The sequence below is a fragment of the Strigops habroptila genome, chromosome Z (assembly GCF_004027225.2).
Source record: "Strigops habroptila isolate Jane chromosome Z, bStrHab1.2.pri, whole genome shotgun sequence".
Lineage (NCBI taxonomy): Eukaryota > Metazoa > Chordata > Aves > Psittaciformes > Psittacidae > Strigops > Strigops habroptila.
The window spans coordinates 88,489,932-88,510,477 of record NC_044302.2 but is presented as its reverse complement, the minus strand read 5'-3'; the positions used below and the strand labels follow the sequence as shown (position 1 = coordinate 88,510,477).

The window sequence follows — 20,546 nt, the reverse complement described above, 5'->3', positions numbered from 1 at the left end:
CAGAGCAACCAGGTCCTTGACAAGGATAAGGCTCCAGATAAAAACAGTTCTATAGGATGTGTTTTCCAATAGATGTAGTCTTGGGAATACTTCAGATAGTTTTCAGGAAAAGAGTATTGCAGTAGTTATGTGAATATTGACAGCAAGATATACAAATTTTCAGCATGTTCACTGTTGGCTTTTCTTTTTCTTTCAAGATTTTATTTTTAAGTACTTTTGATATTTATCAATTTTTCCACATTTGTTCTACCTCTATATGAATAACTCTTCACAGTTTCCACAGAATGTTTTTCTCCAAATATATTAGAAAAACAATGGGTAATTTTTAGTAATGTCCCTCCCTTGTTCTTGTGAGAGCTCGTGGTCATTCAGATGCAAGCAACTACACTGGACATGCTTCCAGACCTGTATAACTTTTCTTAGTGCAGCTGCTGTATCGAACAGTCATGAATAATAGAACTGTCATGGCTATCAGAACTCTTAAAATATATGAATATTGTCTGTATAGAAAAGCAGTACTGTTTGATCTAGAAGTAGCTATGATGGTGGGAGGACATAAATTCTATACCTCTGTTTTGAAGAAGAACTTAAAAAGCACAAATAATATTTCTAGATTATAATAATGTGGAATATTTCCTCTTTTTTCCTATTCTTAGGATTTGCATTTATACAACACCCAAGTTTAATGTTTGAACAGGAAGTGAAGACTCTGTACAACAGTATTCTTTCAGATAAGAACTGTTCAGTAAACTTAAAAATCCAGGTGTTAAAAAACCTCCAGACCTACTTGCAGGAGGAGGATACACGTATGCAACAGGCAGACAGAGACTGTAAGTGTTGAGTTCTTCTGTGCTAATGAGGCATACAAAACCTATCTTTCTTGCATACAATTACTTTATATGTTAACTGAGTCACTTAAGATTGTTACCAGATCAGAAATTTTGTGCCCAAAGTTTCTTAAAATAATTTTCAAAAATTCATTATGTGCATAGGTATATACATATAATAGGTATATTATTTATTTTCAAGTTGTATAAATCCTGGAAGCAATCCAGAATGCATAATTGCTGTAATGATCAAAGTAATAGTTTTAATCAGAGTCTCCTCTAAGGTTAATTTGCAGATAGAAAGTAATAAACGAAAGAAATTTTTAAAATTAGAAACTTTTATTAAAGAACAAGACTTTAATTAAAGTAATGTCTCTCTAGTTATTTTATGTATATTTACATCAGACTGTTCTGTGTTTCGTGAGATTTTAAAGCCATTTAAGACCATTGAAATGTCTATGGATTATAAAGCTTAAATATCAGCATAAATCAAGTAATGAAAAAGTAAATGGTTATACTGTGGTGAGTATGCTTTTGTCCTTTTTACAGGGAAAAAAGTAGCAAAACAGGAAGACCTGAAAGAAATGGGTGATATTTCCTCAGGGATGAGTAGCTCCATCATGCAGCTATATCTCAAACAGGTCCTTGAGGCTTTCTTTCATACCCAGTCTAGCGTACGCCACTTCGCCCTAAATGTTATTGCACTGACGTTAAACCAAGGTCTCATCCATCCTGTTCAGGTATGGTAGGCTTTTATGATGGAAGTTTTTCTTATTAAGGTTTTCAGAGGGTTTCACGTTTGCTACATGAATTTCCAGTTTTTCTTTTCCACCTATGTTACAGTAATTTCTTATTGTAGCAAGAGGGCTTTACAGAAAGCAAATTTTTAATTCTGTTTTATGTTATTTAGCCAACAAGTGAGATTCCAAATGCTGTATTTTCTGTTTTTGAATCAAGATGTAAAAGCCCAGCCAGTGCCTAAAGAGCACTTACAAATGTACATTGGAGCATATTTTGTAACGAATTTCCGATATATGCCAGGTTGTTTTCTTAATTTCATTCTTTATCCTGGAATATGTGTCATCGTGCCTCCACCTCTGTCCTCTTGTTCTCCAGACAATATGGAATTCCACAATCAATGTCAGAACTTCAGTCCTCACCACCGTTATTCTTTGCTTACATAATGTTTTTGTAACTATTTTTTATACTGCATCCATTGTGCATGTTCAGTCAGAAGTGGTGGTTTGGGTTTTTTTAAATGGCAATTTTTGTACTCTAAATGGATTTTAGATTTTGAGAGCAAGGGAATACTACCTGAAACCTGACACAACTTCTGTAATTTATAATTCTGGTCTCTTGTGTATTTTGTATTATTTGCTTGCAAAAAGTAGTCAGGTGATAAGTTGCGTAGAGCTTCCTGTTCTAGTTTCTGCAGTAGTCAAAATATAACAAGAACAGTAGAGTAGTAGAAGAACAAAGACTGAGAAAGAGGTGGTACGGTGACTGTGGATAATCGTTTTGTTTGTTTTTCAAGTGTGTGCCGTACTTAATTGCTATGGGCACAGATCCAGAGCCCTCTATGCGAAATAAAGCTGACCAGCAGTTGGTGGAAATAGACAAAAAATATGCTGGGTTCATTCACGTAAGTAATTCTGATTTAACATTTTGCAAAATACTGTTACATTCTCTAGTGGTTTAACACCTGAATATGCCTCAGCTGCAGAAAAAAGAATATAGACAATAAACAGTAACATAAGCAGCTGTAAAGATGATCTCGACTCTTTTCCCTGTTTGGAGGTTTTTGTTCTTAGAAATAGAAAGCATAGAATAATCTGAAGTGTGTCTTCCAGTCCAAAATTTCCTTTAGTTTATAATTCACAGTAATATTTTCCTCACTGAACAGTATTTAAGAATATTTATTTGATAAGATGTAAGGACAGCTGTTTCATAATGTTTAGCAATGATTTTCCTGTAGCAATGGATTAAGGAAGAGAACACCTTGTAAAAGCAGAAGCCCTTAGTATATATGTATTAGCACATTGAGGCATCAAGGCTTTATAAATTGTAATCTAAGCAGAAGGAGCATAGGAAGCTGTTCAGATCTAAGGAATCTTGCTGAAAGGAAAATCTGAGGGCTAAATGAGGTCTTGTGGAGTTGTGGCATAGTGCAAATAATTCTGCTTAAGATCTGAAATAGAGCTGCATCAGCATCCTCTCCTTATTTCAGAACACTCCAGTCTAGGTTCAGTGTGTGTAATGCATTGTGGGACTTCTCACATCTTATACTGGAGCAATTAGAGCATTGCACTGTTGATGGCATTCATATTCCTAATGACTAGGTAAAAGGCTAGCAGATGAAATTTGCCATGTAGGCAATGACCATGTTTGATGAAGAGATAACTTTGCTGAACAGCAGCATAGATGGTATGAGGAGAGTTGGATATGCAACCCAACTAGAGATTCAGTTTGTTCGGAAACTAGAGCAGGAGCCTTGAAGTAAGTAAAGCCAGCAGGAAATTACAGCAAAAAGTCCTTCATTTTCTGTTTATTAGTCCTATTGTACTAAGATGAATTCAGTTGTTGGTTTCACTGCAAATGACATCAAGCATACACATATGGTAAAATATTCTGTTCATATATGAAAACATTTCTGTTTTCTTGAAAATTGGAATACCTAGCTGTAGTGGATAAACAGATTAGCTGCATGTTTCTAACAGAATTCACAGCAAAAGCAGTTCACAAGGCATTCTGATTGTTGCCACAAGTTCTGTTTTAATCTGTTTGCCAACTCAAAAGGTAGTTTTGCTTCAATGCATGTTTTAAAATTAATTTTCAGGTGAGCATCCACTTTAAAAGCGTAAGTTTTACTACTTTGAAAGCAATGTTTTAAATAAAAATAAATACATTGCCATTTCAGATGAAAGCAGTAGCTGGTATGAAGATGTCTTACCAGGTACAACAGGCAATTAATACCTGCCCAAAAGATCCTGTAAGAGGTTTCAGACATGATGAATCATCCAGTGCATTGTGTTCACACCTGTACTCCATGATCCGAGGGAACCGCCAACACAGACGAGCATTTCTAATTTCTTTACTCAACCTCTTTGATGATACTGCAGTAAGCATTGGATTTCCTTCACTTAAAAAGAATTAGAAGCTTAAATTCTCCTTTTGCAATGTATTTTTATGACGTAACTATAGATAACTTTATCTCCCTAATGTATTTTGGTTTGCTTTATAATATAAGGCATTTGCCTATCTAATATTGCCTATATAGAATGCATTTGTTGCTTTAGTATCATTCCGTACCTTTCTTTACCCAGTTATATCTTCCGATATGACTAAATTCTGTATATATACACGTTGTTTAGAGGTGGGTTTGGGGCAGTACGTAGAATAAAACTGTGATCATGTTTTGGCTCTAGATTGTTAGGAACAAAAGGATAAATGTATAAATCTAAGATATTGTATGTTTATTTTTATGTACCTTTTTTTTTTAAACTTTCAGAAAACAGAGGTGAATATGCTCTTGTACATAGCAGACAATCTAGCCTGTTTCCCGTACCAAACACAGGAAGAGCCACTGTTTATAATGCATCATATAGACATTACACTATCAGTTTCTGGTAGCAACTTACTACAGTCATTTAAAGAGGTAGGTACATTTATATTTTAGTGTATTTATTATGGTGGCAACATAAGCTTCTCTATAATTAGGTCGATTTTTCAGTTAATACAGTACCATTATTATTATATTGACCAGTAGCATTACTTTGTAACCAGTAGTTAAGAACAAGCAACCCTTTCTGTTCTGTAGTGCATCTGGTAGACACTAATCGAAAACTTTCCATACATTGCTGCTTACATTATTAAAAAGTAATGATGAATTTTGCCATCATTCCCTGGTATGGCTAAATAATAATTAATTGCATGCATCTGGAAGCACATTAACCCAGAATCATTATGAAATACTAGTTTACTGTGGTGTTTGTATAATTTTAACAATAAAATCCAGTTGGCTGTTTATTTTGTTGTCAAGTAGCTGATGGCAGTTGCATGTGTGTTGCCTCAGAGACTTTAAATACATTGTTTATTGCAGGAAAAGAATGTACAGTCTGTCTTTTCTTAATGTAGCATGTAAGAACCTGAATTTTGGTATAGTATCTGTTGCTATGGTAGTACACAACCCTATAAGAAAAGGCCTTTGCAACATGAAGACTTCAGTGTCTTCATTTCCTGGACAACTTTAATAGTAGAAAGTACAAACTATCAGGAAGTAAACCCATTTCTAGAATGTCCAGTCTGACTAGAAAGTACAAGTAAGAGCTCATGCCTGAAAATTACACTGCTTCAAATTGTCACCATACCAAAGTCGATTTCTGATCTGCTGGAAAAAGGGAGTGCTGGGGACCAGTGATTAGCATCCAGCACAGAAAGGATGAGATCCTGCTTAGGACATATTAAGTTCTGTGTTATGAAAAATCATACTAGGGGCAGTAATAATGCATGTGTGAATTTCTGTAGCTTTGAAAGTAGTAGAACTGATGATTATTAGTAATGTATATGATCACTTGAGGTTTCTCTGATCAGCAGAGTAATTACTGTTATAGAATTTTGAGAGACAAGGATTAAAACCAGCTTGGACTAGTTGTACCAAAGTACATACGAAAATCTGCGTGACACAGAAATGATGTCCGGGTGGAAGAAAAATGGAATTTTCTTCCTGATTTATTGTATTTGGCCTTCTACTGCATTTTATTGTAATTGCTTGTGAACTTGAGTAGTCTTCTAAGCAAAACATGTCAGTGGGGTACTTGTTGCTTCAGTTCCTTCCATACCCACCTTACAAAACATGTGAACTTTGGATCAGTTTTTCATCATCTCTTTGCCATAAAGAATTTTAACGTTTAATATCGAGTTATAAATTAATAACATTGTTCAGGGAATTCTTGCGAATTTAAGGCAGTAATGACTTTGGAAACATTTTTTAGAAACATACATGATGCTACTTTAATTTTGGAATGTGTGTTAACTTCTCTTTCTTGCAGTCTATGGTGAAAGACAAAAAAAAGGAAAGAAAACCTTCATCAGATGAGGAGACTGAGAGTGACAGTAACAGTGGTAGTGAGAGCGAAAGTGAAGAGGAAGCTTCTAAGCCTCGAAGGTTACGGAAACGAGCAGACTCTGATTCAGATTCTGATGAAGAAAATGATATAAATGCTGTGATGAAGTGTTTACCAGAAAATTCAGCTCCTTTAATTGAATTTGCAAATGTCTCCCAAGGCATATTATTACTTTTGATGCTGAAACAGCATTTAAAGAACCTCTGTGGATTCTCTGATAGGTAAGAATATTTAGATAATAGGCCATCTTGTTATTTAGTAAGTTCTTTGTAGGGATCAAGGAAGAAGTTGATTTTAACTAATTGTTAAGCAATAGATTTGTGTGAGGGAAGAAACATAAATGTGATAAGTTGAATGTAGTGAAAGGCTGGCTTAGAAAAAGTTATTGTTTCATTTCTTACCAGGTTGTCTGTTTTATATGGAATGATTAAAACTCATGATTAAAACCGAATGATAGCTACTTATAGTGAAGGTTTTAAAAGCCTTTCCTTGAAATTACTTTGGTCTTTCCTTAAAAGTTCTTCTCTTTTGTTTTCTCTAAACAGTAAAATTCAGAAATACTCTCCATCCGAATCTGCAAAAGTTTACGATAAAGCGATAAACAGGAAGACAGGAGTGCATTTTCATCCAAAACAAACTCTGGATTTTCTGCGGAGTGATATGGCTAATTCCAAGATCACTGAAGAAGTGAAGAGGAGTATAGTAAAACAGTACTTAGATGTAAGTAACGTTTCTTCACAGAAAACCTGAAATGTATACTGTACTCTGTAGCACAGTATAAATTTGAATGTAGATGCCAATGTATTTAATGAACATTTCAAAATGTAAAGTTCCTGGTAATCTTACGTGATATATTTATAACTCACCATTTCCTTTCAGGATGTTTAGCAGGACTATCTTTCAAAGATATGTGATAATTTTAAACATGATGAAAATTAATTTCAACTAAAGGATGTTCATCTTTATGGAGTATTCTCTAATTTCTAGTATCCATCTTAGAATCATAGAATCATAGAATAGTTAGGGTTAGAAAGGACCTTAAGATCATCTAGTTCCAACCCCCCTGCCATGGGCAGGGACACCTCTTCTGTAACTCTCCCATATAACTTATTCACTATATCTCTGACCGTTGCCATCATAGGAACAGAAACTAAATCTATTGTATTTACTTACTTTCCATCACCCTATCTTTAAATTTAAGTTAGAGAAAACTTGCCATTTTGGAAACGCAGGAGGAATGCCTTTACATATCTACTAAAAAAAGAAAGGAAAGTAAGAAGTTTGTAGAACAAAACACAAGCTGTTTAAGTTTTAAGTTGTCTGACATTTGTTTTACCCCATTTCTTTACCTTGCATTTTGTTTTTTTATTTAAATAGTGTGATATAAATATGTTTATAATGTTTCAATGTGGAATAATATGGTTTTTTAATAGTTCAAGCTCCTTATGGAACATCTGGATCCTGATGAAGAGGAAGAAGATGGAGAGGTGTCAGCTAGCACAAATGCTCGGAACAAAGCAATTACCTCGCTGCTTGGAGGAGGCAGCCCTAAAAACAATGCAGCTGAGACAGAGGACGATGAAAGTGATGGGGAGGATAGAGGAGGAGGCACTTCAGGGGTGAGGCGGAGGAGGAGTCAACGTATTTCGCAGCGTATTACGTAAAATGATTTTTATGTGCTTATAAATGTCAGTCTATTATATTAAATGTACACCAAGTAATGTAATCCACATGAAAGAAAGCATTTTGTAGATAGAGATTCTCTACTTAACCGTTTATACAACTTTTGTAGAAAGTTTAACAGAAAAGACAATAAAAAAAAAACCTAGAAAATGAAATTTATCCCGTATAAAAAGTTATTAATTTTCCTTTGGAATGTACTGTGTGTTATCCTTTTTATTGTTGCCAAGTTTTTATGTAGCTTTATGATTCATGTGTATATATAATTTTATATATCAATAAGAGATAAAGACACGGGTACAAATTAAGAGTATGTGGTTTTACAAGGATATGTTAACCCCTTGGCGCTGGCGGTCGCGGTGCGTCTCATTGCCGGCAATGGAATGTGTGCCGGGAAATCCCAACTCCCGGCGTCAAGGGATTAAAAGCAATAAAAGCAATAATTTCACTAAAGTTCTTTTGTGTAACACTTGGTCTTTTTTCCCCCCAATGTTTTAGTCATTGAGAAGGTCAAAACGAAATTCAGACTCTACGGAGTTGGCAGCACAGATGAATGAAAGTGTTGATGTCATGGATGTCATCGCTATTTGCTGTCCAAAGTACAAAGACCGACCACAAATTGCAAGAGTAGTACAGAAAACCAGCAATGGCTTCAGTGTTCAGTGGATGGCAGGCTCCTACAGTGGCTCCTGGACTGAGGCTAAGCGCCGTGATGGCCGCAAACTGGTGCCTTGGGTAGACACTATTAAAGAGTCAGACATTATTTACAAAAAAATTGCTCTAACGAGTGCTAATAAGCTGACTAATAAAGTTGTGCAGACTTTACGATCGCTGTATGCCGCCAAGGATGGAACTTCCAGCTAATGAATTTGTACATGCAGCCAAATTTACAGGAATTGAAATAACAGAAAAACTTGAAATATCAACTTTCTGGCAAAAAAATAATCAGTTAAACGAAGAGTAAGAATGGAACCTGGGACGCGGGAAAAAAGAAGGAAATGTTTGGTAAACATTTTTGTGGGAGCTTTCTTCGCTGTTGTGCAGCAGAAACTTCTCAGTTCATTTTTACTCCCACTGTATTATAGTTTAACAAAAAAAAAAATTGTTTATATCTTGAAAAAAAACCTTTCTGTTTAAAAAAAATAAACAAGTGAATGTTGGAAATTAGTCTGTTAATGTTCTTAATAAAGTGTTCTTGGAGTTTAACCTAGCAGCGGATGGCTTTCTTTAGCTTAGCCCAGTTTCCAAGGAAGCATTGTTTTTCCAGGCTGTAAAATGGCAGAATCTCCTGGATATATAATTTATTCTGTTGAAGAAAAAAAAAAAAAGAAAAAAAAAAAAAAAAGGAAAAAAAAAGCATGCAGTATCTATGACCTATCTGCAGGAGGAGTTTTTGTAAATGTAGATTTTGATGTATTAGGTCACCCTGAAATAATACAAGAAAAGGGATCCCCAGCAAATCTGGTGGAACGAATACTGCAATAAATTTTTTTACTTCTCTTTGTTACTTGTCTGTTTCCATTTGAATTTCTTATTGTAAAGATCTGTTTAAATCCATTTATATTATTTTGCAGTCTTTTTATGTAAAATTTACTATAGCATTGGTTTTCAAAACAAGACATAAGATATTGTTTATACAGTTTGTATAGGCTGACTTCTGAATTATTGGTATCCTTTTATTTTTATCCCTTAAAGGGTGTAAACACAAGTTAACTCCAGGGTTTTATTGTATCCTGCAATATTTAGTATTAACTATATGATTTAGCACTGTGCCAAACACATTTTCAAGAGTACATTTTGATATAAAAAGAAACTATAGTTTATTCCTTGTATGCTTCAATTTCTTTCTAATGCTGTCCATATGGTAATTTATGATAGTTTAAATTTGGGGAAAGCTGAATGACTATTCTGCTTGGGCTAACTGGCCATGTATGCATTTCTCTGGGTTAATACAGAGAGGTTTGTGTCAAGAGGAGATAGTTACTAGTATCTGAGGAGTGAATGGGTATGAGTCTGGGTAATTCCGCTACATTCCTTCACAAATGGATTTTTGAAAAAATGTTTGTATATTAGACTATTTTTTTTACTAATTGAAAGACGTTTTCACATTTTGTAAATTGAAAAAATGCTATTTCAGAAGCATTTGCTTCAACTGCATTGCCACAGCATTTCATTAGCAGTTCACCTTCCTGGAGAGTAGGAAAACCAGCGTATTTGCAAACAGAAAAAATCTAAAACATCTAAACTTTTTAAGGGACTGTTAAACTCTGCTGTGTTTTCAAATGTATTTATCTAAAACAGATATTCCTAAATAAGTAAGTCTTTCATTCTGCTATGTTTCTTTTAAAAATTTTATTTATACTAGGAGGCTGTTTTTAGGAAACTAGCTTGCAGAATTCTAAGATGTTATTTGATTTGTGAGGAATAGTATCAGTATTCCAAAGTATTCTCATGTACAGAAGAAAATTAAACAAATTATTAATAACTCCTCAGAATCCAGTTAGTAATTGTTCCTATGGGAAATGCCTTTTTGCTGTTTCACCACTGGAGTTTCTCTGAATAGAAATATTTTGGCACCTTTTTGTTTTCACTGTTAATGGTGTTTTCTTCAGTGTACAAAAAGACACCTCTTGGGCTAGGATATAGGTATTGTTAAAGTAGAGACAAGTAGGAAAAGTATAGTAACTCCTCTGCAGCTCTGGAAGCAGGACATTTTTGTAGCAAACAATGAAATATTGTATTTCTCAGGGCCAGGAGCAGTTTTTATAGTGGGAAATTTGTACTTGGAGAATAGAGGGGTTGTATGACATGTCATATGTTATTACTAGAAAGAACTGAAAATACTTCAGAAGAAAACTCCCAGATGATAAAAACAAGAATTTCGCACATTGAGATGCATTCTCAAAAGAAGTTGTCTGTTAGCCATTTCTAATGCTATTTATATTAAAGCATCTTATTTTTAATAGGTAACACAAATATTTCCTTGTTCATAAACAAATTGTTTCCTGGTCATGTGGCTTTCCCAATAGCAAAGAAGGTTTTTTATTTCAATTTGCTTGGTATTTATTGGAATAAAATTATCAGAAAGAAATAATAGAAACCTGAAGTCTAAAGTTGTCTTAGTTGAGAGGGTTTTGACCATTAATATGTTGTGTGATATGCCGCAGGACATACATGCTCCTTGATGGAATCTGTTGGATATAATAAATATAATAAACACTTACAAAATTAGTTATAGATTACTGAATAAGATTGTTACTAGTTTAGAGTTGGATTTTCCCCTTCTGGACCACCAAATACTTAGTTTTCCTTTGCCTATCACAAACATTCAGGTTACTTGCTGTGAAAGAAAAAGGTAGTAGTGTTCATTTTGGGGAAACAGCTTCCTATTGGCTGTGTAATAGCATGGGCTGATGATATGCAGCAGAAAGCCCAAGGCTGCAGCTCTAATCAGAGCAGTGCTCAGCCTCTGAATAGCAGTCACAGTTTTACCAACATTAACCATGTATTGGCAACAGCACATACCAAGATAGAGAGTTTTCTACATTAAGAAAAAATAAATTGTTTGTTTCTTGCTTTGGGTTTTAAGTGCTGCAGTGCAGAAATTGATACAGTGACATTCTACTCCTTTATGTTGAGAGAGCCTTGTAGTATTTTTTCTATTATGGCAATAGATTTTTACATACATAACTATAATAATTTCTGATTTTTTTAACTCTTACTGCTTTCTCCCTTTGAGTACAAGTTCTGTATGTGGAAACTAGTTGTGGTAGCTCCCCTAATGAAAGGATATTGTCAAGCTTAGAATTAGCGCTAGCCATACTGTGCTTCTTAAGAAAACACAGACACTTCCACAATCTAAATAAAAATGAAGTGATTATTTTTAATCTTCCACTTCGGTACTGTAAAATTGCAGAATAATTCTTGAGTATTTTCATTATCTGCAGCTATAAAAGATCACAATAGTTTCTGACAAAACTTTAATTATAAATATTTTTTTTAATGATTCAGTAATGCCCTTTTGTATTTTTTTGAGGTTCTTTATTGCTTATATAAAACAAGTCTAACATATACAAAGCTAGGCATGGGTAATATTCAGCACAGGTATTTTAGTGAGTTGTAGCCATTAAAAAAACTATTCAAAATTTTAAAATTTGAGTCAAACTTTAGCCTTTATTCTGCTGTTGTGGTGTCACTAGTCAGAATATTGAGGCTGTGCTAAACATAGCTCTAACACGAAATGCTTACAGCATACTTATAGCAGTACTTAAATAAATGTGCTTGTGGCTCATCACAAAACAGTTTGTAACTGAGGCTGACTCATCTGGTGCCAGTTAAAGAGCAGGCATTCTGCAGGAATGCAGGTGTTAATAATACTCCAGGGTGATTAATGGGTCAGTTCAACTGATCCTTGCTGTAAAGCTGACATGTTTTAACTCCAAGCTCAGACAGATACTAATGAGGTTGAATTTAAACACCTGCTACTTTTGTTGTGTGCCCAACACCCCTGAAGTCTCACACGCTAGAAATAGCCAGAGCTCAACAGGAGTCCTATATCCTTGCTTGCTTCCACTCACTGAAGAGCCATGCCATAACCATACAAGTGTTTCCATGTCCCTCAGAGAATCTGTCCTCTTATTAAAGTACTGGGTTGTAATGGGTGAGTTCTTACTGTAAGTAGTAAGTTTTTAGATTTCATGGTTCCTTGACTAAATATTAAAGTGTTATTGTTGTATACAAATAAATCCATAGTATTTTCACATTTCATAAAAATAAATGTTTTGAGAGTTCAGTTTGAACCTTTCCAAAATTAAACTTGCAAGTTTTTATCCTAGAATGCACATACAGTTCATTAATCCCTTTCTCATTGTGCTCATGATGCTCAAATTACGCCTGCGGAGACTGTAAGGCATCGAGGGAATCAATTTTTTGATTATTCTGAGAGAATTCTTGCAAGTCTCTGTTGAACCCATCAGATGTAACTACATCGTTTCTAATTTCTGCATGATTCAGATGTGTTTCCCACCTAATTTTGGAGTTTCCTATATTAGGAAGGGATAGTTTTCACTGGCACACATGCAACTGCGTACACTGCCTGCAGCCTTCCAAGGTGTTATGTGTCTTCTCCAAAAAAACCCTTATCCTGAGGGCTGGTTTAGGGGGAGCTGAGGGAGGGGAGGGGAGAGTTTATCCTGTGTGACAGCACCTGGGCAGCAGTGTGGTAGTGGTTGGAGTATATGGCATGCGTTTTAGCAACCATCCCTCCAGGCACAGGGTCTACTACGCTGGAGTTGCAAACTGTCGTCACCAAAAACCTGACTGTGCCAGTTACAGGTTGTGGCACAGTATTTCTTATTATTCCAGTAGCTATTTAAAGCAATTCGTTTTGACTTCAAAAGAGCTTTCCTTCATCAATGTTCTTTATGCAGCTATGTTGGAAGGCACGTATTTCTGTTTTGAAAACAAGCATCCTGCTTTGTAGAAGCTGGAATGGTGATTTAGTTGATTTCAATCCCCACCTCTCCAGGGGGCTGATTATTAAACAGGACACTGCTCCTGTGTTTGTCATGTAGCCTCTGTCTTTTGGAAGCTGTAGTTATGAGCGCTAAGCCATGTTGCATGGGGCATGCTTCAGCTGTTAGCTTTGGCTGTAAACCTCACTTCCCCAACACCATTTTTGTCAGTTAGCTCATTTTCAATGTACTTCCTCCTTTCCTTTCTCCCAAAATAGCTTCTGAATTTGTTTTAAATACCCCTATTTGCAGTTCTCATCCCAACCACAGAGGGCTACAAAATTTGTCAGAAACGGTACCGTGTCTGTCACTACAGTCAATTTATTTTTGAGAAACCGCATGAGATCATCTCCTGCTCATTTTGCCTTCACAGGCACAGACTGAAGACTTAGGCTTTCACAAAGGAACAGCCTTTTCTCTAGTATTTTTCATGTTTAGTTCTTGTTAGGATTTATGCTTGTACAAAAATAATACAGAACAATGTGCCTAAATTCCTATAAGCCAGGAATACATGCATAGAGAAGGAATTCAGTAGATTTGTGCATCCTGCTTAGTCTAAATGCATCATGTGAGTTCTCGCAAACAAAGTGTAATGATTCCTTGAGAAAATCTTTCATTTCGGATGCATGAGGGCTTTTTTGGTTCTGAACAGTCCTGTGTGGAGATGGATTTTCAAATTCAACGTCAGCCTTGAACATCTCCTGTCTGATGCATCTTGCAATTCCAAATGGTATTGCTCTATCTCCACATACAAACCCATAGGTCAGCATCGTATAATACCGAGTTTCCTGTGGCTTGGATCATGCCTCATCACTCCTACTTGCTGTCCAAAAGTACTGATATTGCTCTAGTTGAGAGGGAGGGAGGATTCCTTTCCTTCTGTTCTTATTGAAATCCATAGGGCAGAAGTTGTCACTAAGTTAGTGTTCAGCCTGCAAGTCATCCAGACCGACCACGTACTGCGTTCTACACACTTACTTCTCTGTGGGCAGCTCTGGTTGGTACTGGATGCTCCATAGTTAGTGGATTTTTTTCCTACCTTCAATTTTAAACGGTGGCTGAGAAACCCATTTGAACAGGTCACATCCTTACATGACATATCAAATATTTTTTGTTAAAATAATTACTTTCTATTTGTTGTGTCTTTATATATCAGAAAAAGAAAACCCCTTCCATTATTTTTAGTTTATTTGAAAATATTCCAGCTGAGGACCAGGGTTGTCTGTTGATGTCTTACCTCTTCTGCCTTGTGTAAAGCTGTGCAATATGATTTCAAAAGCAAGTTTCAGGGATGTACTTCCTGTGTGGGTAGTAGATATTAATGAAGATTTGTTCCTTTTTTCTTATAAAATTTTACAAATTGTGGCGCAGATTTAGCTTATGAACATGCTTCAGTGCCACACACGATTTCTCAACGCCTGTGTAGGATCTTCAAAGTAGCTTGTTCTACAGCTGGACACACTCTTTTCCATCTTCAGAAGGTGTAAGCATGACTTTAAGGAGCTCGGCAGCTTCAATATACAAGTTGCTTGTATGTTGCCTGTGAAATATACCTATCTCTGTTCCTTTACTGAGGCAGCTTATTTGGATATAAAACATAGATCCCAGTCCTGTGTATCTTAAGCTGTATTTTCACATAATTTGACATCTCTTTAGTCATATCTCAGCCAGAGTTCTGACAAAAAGAGAGACTTCTGCTGAAGATATCAATCTAGTGGCAGCCAATGGTAAGTGCCATTTTCTTCATTAATCTCTGAGTGCCTTAATAATCAAGACTTACTCTTTGTAATTTTGTAGCTTGGTCTTTTTCATCTTCCTATTTTAATTCTTTTATTTCCTTGGGGTTTTTTTGGTTGGTGGTTGGTGTAGTTTTCAATATTTCTTTTTGGTTTTCATTTGGGATGGGGGTGTTTTGCTTTTGGTTTTGTTTTGGTTTTCTTTTTTTAAACTTCCTGGAAGAAAGTTTTTTTTTCTGAAAGAAGTTAGTTTGGGAGTTTTTTTAAGCTTTCTGACTGAGTCTACTGAAGAAACCGAGGTCAAAACCATATATTAAGATGTAAAATCTGTCAAAATGAAGTACAAAAGAAAAAAAATTGTTTCAAATGGCCACTCTTTAAAAAGGATATCTAAATTCAAGTTTCTAAGACTGCATATATGATTTAACCCAATAAGGTAATCTTATGCTCAAAGGTGTGAAACTTCAGTATCTTTCAGTCAGATGGAAATGTCTCACTACTACACCGCTAAAGGAAATTTATGTTTCTTTGGGTGGGACTCCAAAAAAGTGCTAACTGTGCTTTCAGAAAATGAAAATTGCTGTAGCTTGTCCCACTTCAGCTGCTCTAAAAATCCAGCCCTTCTTTTTAAAGTACTTTTTACATACTTCTAAAATACTTAAATACTTTTAAATATTTTTAAATACTTTAAATACTTAAAAAAAACCCTACCCAAACAACATTTTAAAATACTCCATTTCTTGTTTTTCTATTAGGTTATTCTAACCAAGTATGTGTCAGATCATATATATATTCTATCTTATTTTCCTCCTCTGTGTTTCCATACGTATTTTTTTAACTGATACACCCGTCTTTCTGCAGCTGACCTGTTTCACAGCGTACTCTGTCTGGCCTTTTGTAAACAGGAATCAGTTGTTCTCTCACAGGATTGTCTTCTAGTATTAATTTTTCCCTCACTCTGCATCTCGCTGCAGCAGACATGTGGAAAGCAGATGGATACCACCTTCACAGAGTGCAGTCAAACTGAATTTGGAGTTAGCTTTTCAGCCTAAGTCTCAGCCAACTGCAAGCTTCCACACGGCATTCTCTGCACTTTTTTTCATAGATGGACAATTTCTCTGTTAATATTTCTTGTAGGACCCATGGGATACTTGCTTTCGCTGAGGATTGGACCATTGCTACTGGTGGCTTTGACAGAAGTAAGTATTCCTATTTTGCTTTCATCCTCTAGTCAGAGATCTTCCAAAACTTTCTAGTTTTCCTGTTGTAAGTCAGAAGAGGAAGAGGTGTTCCCATTCATCTCAGCATGCTGCTATGTTTCTGGCAATTCTGGACCTCCCTTCGCTCATGGCATACCAGAGAAAAATCCGATTACACATGCATTGCTCAAAAGAAAAAAAAAAGGGAGACTAAGAAAAAAAGGCAGAAAAGAAATTACTATAACTGGTTCAGAAGAGAATATTTCTATAAATAGGTATTTTTTTAATACACAGGAACATTGATTGCTCCAAAGACAATGGAATCTTTTTTTTCAAGATAATTTTTTCTATACCTGCCTCCTGTGAAAGCAACATCTGCTGACATGCTTCCAACTGTTATGTTCTCAGCGGAGAAGGACCAACAGAACTACGAAATACTTCAACTTATCCAACCTGTGGTACCAGGTTGGATACAGGTGGTATCCAACCTGTTTGTACCTCTTGCATGGGGATAGAAATACCACCTACATTGCCAGTAACACTGACACATCTTATACGGTATTCCTGCTTTTCTTTAATTTACTGAATAATAATAATAATAACAAAAACAACAACAATAGCAACAAAAATAATAAGAACAACAACAAAAACAAGGAGGGATCGCGGATCTCTTGGGATTGGCCCAAGCCCCAGCTGCCAGCCTGGCTGTGTGTTGTCCGGCCCCTGAGGCCCCCTCCCAGCATCACCGACGGCGGGGTGGCTTCTTGAGGGGCTGGCAGGGGTCCTCGGGGCTGCCAGCCCTCCTCTTTACGGCTCGCCGGGGCCTCCCAGGGCAGCGCTGGCTGCCATGGCTGGGCGTGGAGGACCCGGGCACAGCCTCCTGTGGCTCTTCTTGCTCCCCACGGGTGCCAACGGGGGCACTGGGGGAGCTGCCGGGCCCCCCGCGGAGTTCTGGTCCGGGGACAGGAGACCCCCCTCGGGAGGCAGCAGGGCCGGGGGCAGGAGACCCCCCTCGGGAGGCAGCGGGGCCGGGAGCAGGCTCGGGGCTCCCCTCTCGGCCCCCGGCAGCACGGGCGTTCCCAAGGCCCATGCGGTGTCGGGCCTCCTCGCTGCACCGGCGCACGATGGTGTCGATGAGCTGGTGGACGAAGCTCCTCGTGCGCCGGCCCAGGGAGGGCTGCAGCAGCTGGATCAGAGCCTCCTCATCCAGCCCAGAGAAGCGCAGGCTGGAGATGACGAGGCTCTGCGCTGCCGGCACTGCCTGGGCATCCTCCACCAGCTGCCCCAGCTCCCGCTGCAGCCAGGGCAGCAGGGGATCGAGGACAGCGGGGTGGACACGGAAGATGAACGCCCAGACGTACGCGTAGAAGCCGCCCAATGCATCCATGCGCAGGTGTCCTGCGGCTGCTGGCTGGGGTGCTGCAGGGCGGTGGAGGCCTTGGGCGGCTGCGTGTGCCGGCGCCCCTGCTGTCAGGCGGACGACAGGCGATGCTGCTGCAGGTGGTGGCAGGACACGTTCTTCAAAGTCGTCGTCCGCCCGCACCGAGTGCACGATGGACGTCACCCTCCTCTTGCAGAGGGGGCACTCGGGCTAGCTGTCAGCCCACCGCGCGATGCAGGGGTAGCAGAACTGGTGGAGGCACGGCAGTACGTAGCTGGCCTCCTCCCAGCTGTCCAGGCATATTGGACAGCGGTCCTCCAGCTCCGTGGCCATGCTCTCCACGGGCTGCGGTGGGCCGGGGGGAGCAGGCGGTGTCGAGGCGCTCCCTCTCCCTGGCGCTGCAGCAGCGGGTGTCGCGCTGGAAGAAAGGCCACAGTCAGTCATTCGCTGCTCCAGGGAGGGCTGGAACAAGCGCCCAGGCTCCTCGGGAGGGAAACCCTCCCGGCTGCCCAGGGTGAGGTTTCTGGGCACAGCTCACCTCTGCTGCTGCGAGCGCTCCTGCACGCTGTCCTGGCTGCCTGAACCAGACAGGCCGGGTAAAATCCTCCAGTGGCTCTGGGGTCGGGCTCTGAGAGTTGCAGTGAAGAACTCCCCGAGCACAACCTCAGCTCCAGGAACAGCCTCGCTCAACACTCCAACCTCACGAACTCGCTCAGCTGGAGTGCGGGCACAGCCGATGGGTGAGACACGGCGCCCGCCTATAAGCCATCAGGGACACAAGGTCACAATCCATCGCTCGGGAGCGTCGTGTTCCGTCACTTGGGATGTCACGCTCCATCCCTCGGTGACATCAGAACCCGTCGCTCGGTAACACCGCTGTCCATCGCTTGGTTGGACGTTCACATGTGTGCCTGGCGTCACTGCAACGCCACTGTCCGCCTACCTCCCATCTCTTGTTTGTGCCCGGCATCAGTGCTTCACGCCGGTCAGCGAGGCCTCAGCCACCTCATCCTGGGTCAACGTGAGGTTGCTCTGGCTGTGGCTCTGGCTGACGCTCCCTGGCACATGCGGCAAGAGGGTCCTTTCGATAACGCCTCGTGCCTCCCTTGGAGGTGTCAGGACAAAGTCCCACAGGCTCTCCCCACACCCCAGCACTGCTGGCAGCCCTCTGGGCTCCCCGGCTTCCTGCCACAGTGGGTCACGGGCAGCAGTCGGCTCTCGGGGATCTTGTTCTACCCAGAGGAGAATCCCAGCGTATGGCTGCCTCCAGCCTCAAGCACGGGGTGTCCGTCTGCCTGCCAAAGGTGGCTGCACCACACACCCCCCATGCAGACACGGCAGGACACGGGCCCTTTCCCAGAAGGGCTTTCTTCAAGGTCCACTCAATGGCCTTCACACTTCCCTTCCCGCTCAATCCATTCCATAGTTCTATGATGTTTGCCAAAGCTGGAAACAGCAGCAGAGATACAGGCCTGGAGCTGGGCAAAACAGGCTTTTGCGGGGAGCGAAGGGAACGCAGAAATAGTAGCTGGCGTCCATGGAAGAAACAGGCTGTATAACCTGTGGTGGCAAGGAGTAACAAAGCAAAAAGGGCAAGAGCCGAGTGCGTGGTGGCAAGTCGTAACAGTGATGGCAAGGAGATCCTCGTGGGAGCATCAACATCCACCAGCCCCTTTCATAGTGTTAATAAAGCTGGGGACTTTTTGTCTGCTGTGTTCCGTCCTTACCTTCTTGTACTGCCTCATCAGTAGATCTACACGACTACCGAGAGCCCAAGGGTCTCCTTGCTGGCTCTGAAGTGTGCAGCTTTTCCAAGGCCAGACACAACAAGCCCCCCAGCATGTCGTTGATGGCCGCAGACACTGGTTTTGGAAACCAAGGACCAGAAGAGACTGCGGATTTCTTGCTGCGTCCTTGACCCACAGTGCTGGCTCCCTGTGCGCTGCAAAGGGCATCCACACCGGAGCGCCAAACAGAGCTCCCGAAGCAGCTGTAACGCCCCGGATCACACGGGGGTGGGGTGTTTCCAGACAACAGCAGCTCTGCTTCAACCACAGCACCCCTGAGGAAATGGCTGCGGCAAGGCATCCCCACCATTTGCGAGGGAACTGAAGCAGAGAGCCTTGTGGCTCGGCTCCTCCACGGGCCCGAGCCTCGCCACATCTCCTGCCCATGTTCTTCAGTTCCACGGAGTAACAAGACCCAAAGTGCGTGCACCCCGTCCCTTGAGTCCCATAGCCCAGGAACATGGCACTGCCGAGGCTCCTCCCAGACTGCAGGCTCTGTGCCGAATTTGAGAGGGTTCTGGGTGCAGGAGGTGGTAGGGTCCAGCGGACACCTGAGGAAATGGTGCGCGTAGCATTGAGAAAGTGGGAGAAAGCAGCACGGGTGGGGATAGCAACGCCACCTGCATTGCCAGTAACACTGACACTTCTGCTGCAGTTTTCCTGCTTTAATTTACTGAATAATAAGAACAACAACAACCATACCAAGAACAACAACAAAAATAGTAATAACAACAAGAACAAGAACGAGAACAAGAACAAGAACGAGAACAAGAGCAAGAGCAAGAGCAAGAACAAGAACAAGAATAAAGAACAAGAACACGAATAAGAACAACAATGGGGCCGGATCGCGGATCTCTTGGGGATTGCGTGAGCCCCAGCTGCCAGCCTGGCTGTGTGTTGTCCGGCCCCTGAGGCCCCCTCCCAGTGTCACCGACGGCGGGGTGGCTTCTTGAGGGGCTGGCGGGGGTCCTCGGGGCTGCCAGCCCTCCTCTTTACGGCTCGCCGGGGCCTCCCAGGGCAGCGCTGGCTGCCGTGGCTGGGTGTGGAGGACCCGGGCACAGCCTCCTGTGGCTCTTCTTGCTCCCCACGGGTGCCAACGGGGGCACTGGGGGAGCTGCCGGGCCCCCCCCGGAGTTCTGGTCCGGGGGCAGGAGACCCCCCTCGGGAGGCAGCGGGGCCGGGAGCAGGCTCGGGGCTCCCCTCTCGGCCCCCGGCAGCACGGGCGTTCCCAAGGCCCATGCGGTGTCGGGCCTCCTCGCTGCACCGGTGCACGATGGTGTCGGTGAGCTGGAGGACAAAG

The 20,546-nt window shown here is 40.6% G+C and overlaps 1 protein-coding gene across 11 annotated transcripts in view; it reads left to right on the top strand.

The window, feature by feature from the left end:
* The window catches only part of NIPBL (NIPBL cohesin loading factor), a 150,882-nt gene extending 141,749 nt beyond the window's left edge, over nt 1-9,133 (top strand). For 5 of the 11 annotated variants that reach the window (XM_030512491.1, XM_030512488.1, XM_030512497.1 and 2 more), the window contains 9 exons: nt 657-830; nt 1,377-1,567; nt 2,362-2,469; nt 3,745-3,945; nt 4,336-4,482; nt 5,876-6,171; nt 6,496-6,670; nt 7,384-7,569; nt 8,129-8,986. In XM_030512491.1, the coding sequence (XP_030368351.1) occupies nt 657-830; nt 1,377-1,567; nt 2,362-2,469; nt 3,745-3,945; nt 4,336-4,482; nt 5,876-6,171; nt 6,496-6,670; nt 7,384-7,569; nt 8,129-8,494 (1,844 nt within the window). In that variant the 3' untranslated portion in view covers nt 8,495-8,986. Of the gene's footprint in view, nt 1-656; nt 831-1,376; nt 1,568-2,361; nt 2,470-3,744; nt 3,946-4,335; nt 4,483-5,875; nt 6,172-6,495; nt 6,671-7,383 lie in introns of all 11 variants that reach the window. The other 6 variants (XM_030512489.1, XM_030512493.1, XM_030512495.1 and 3 more) reach the window with 4 other exon arrangements.
* Nucleotides 9,134-20,546: the final 11,413 nt, after the last annotated feature.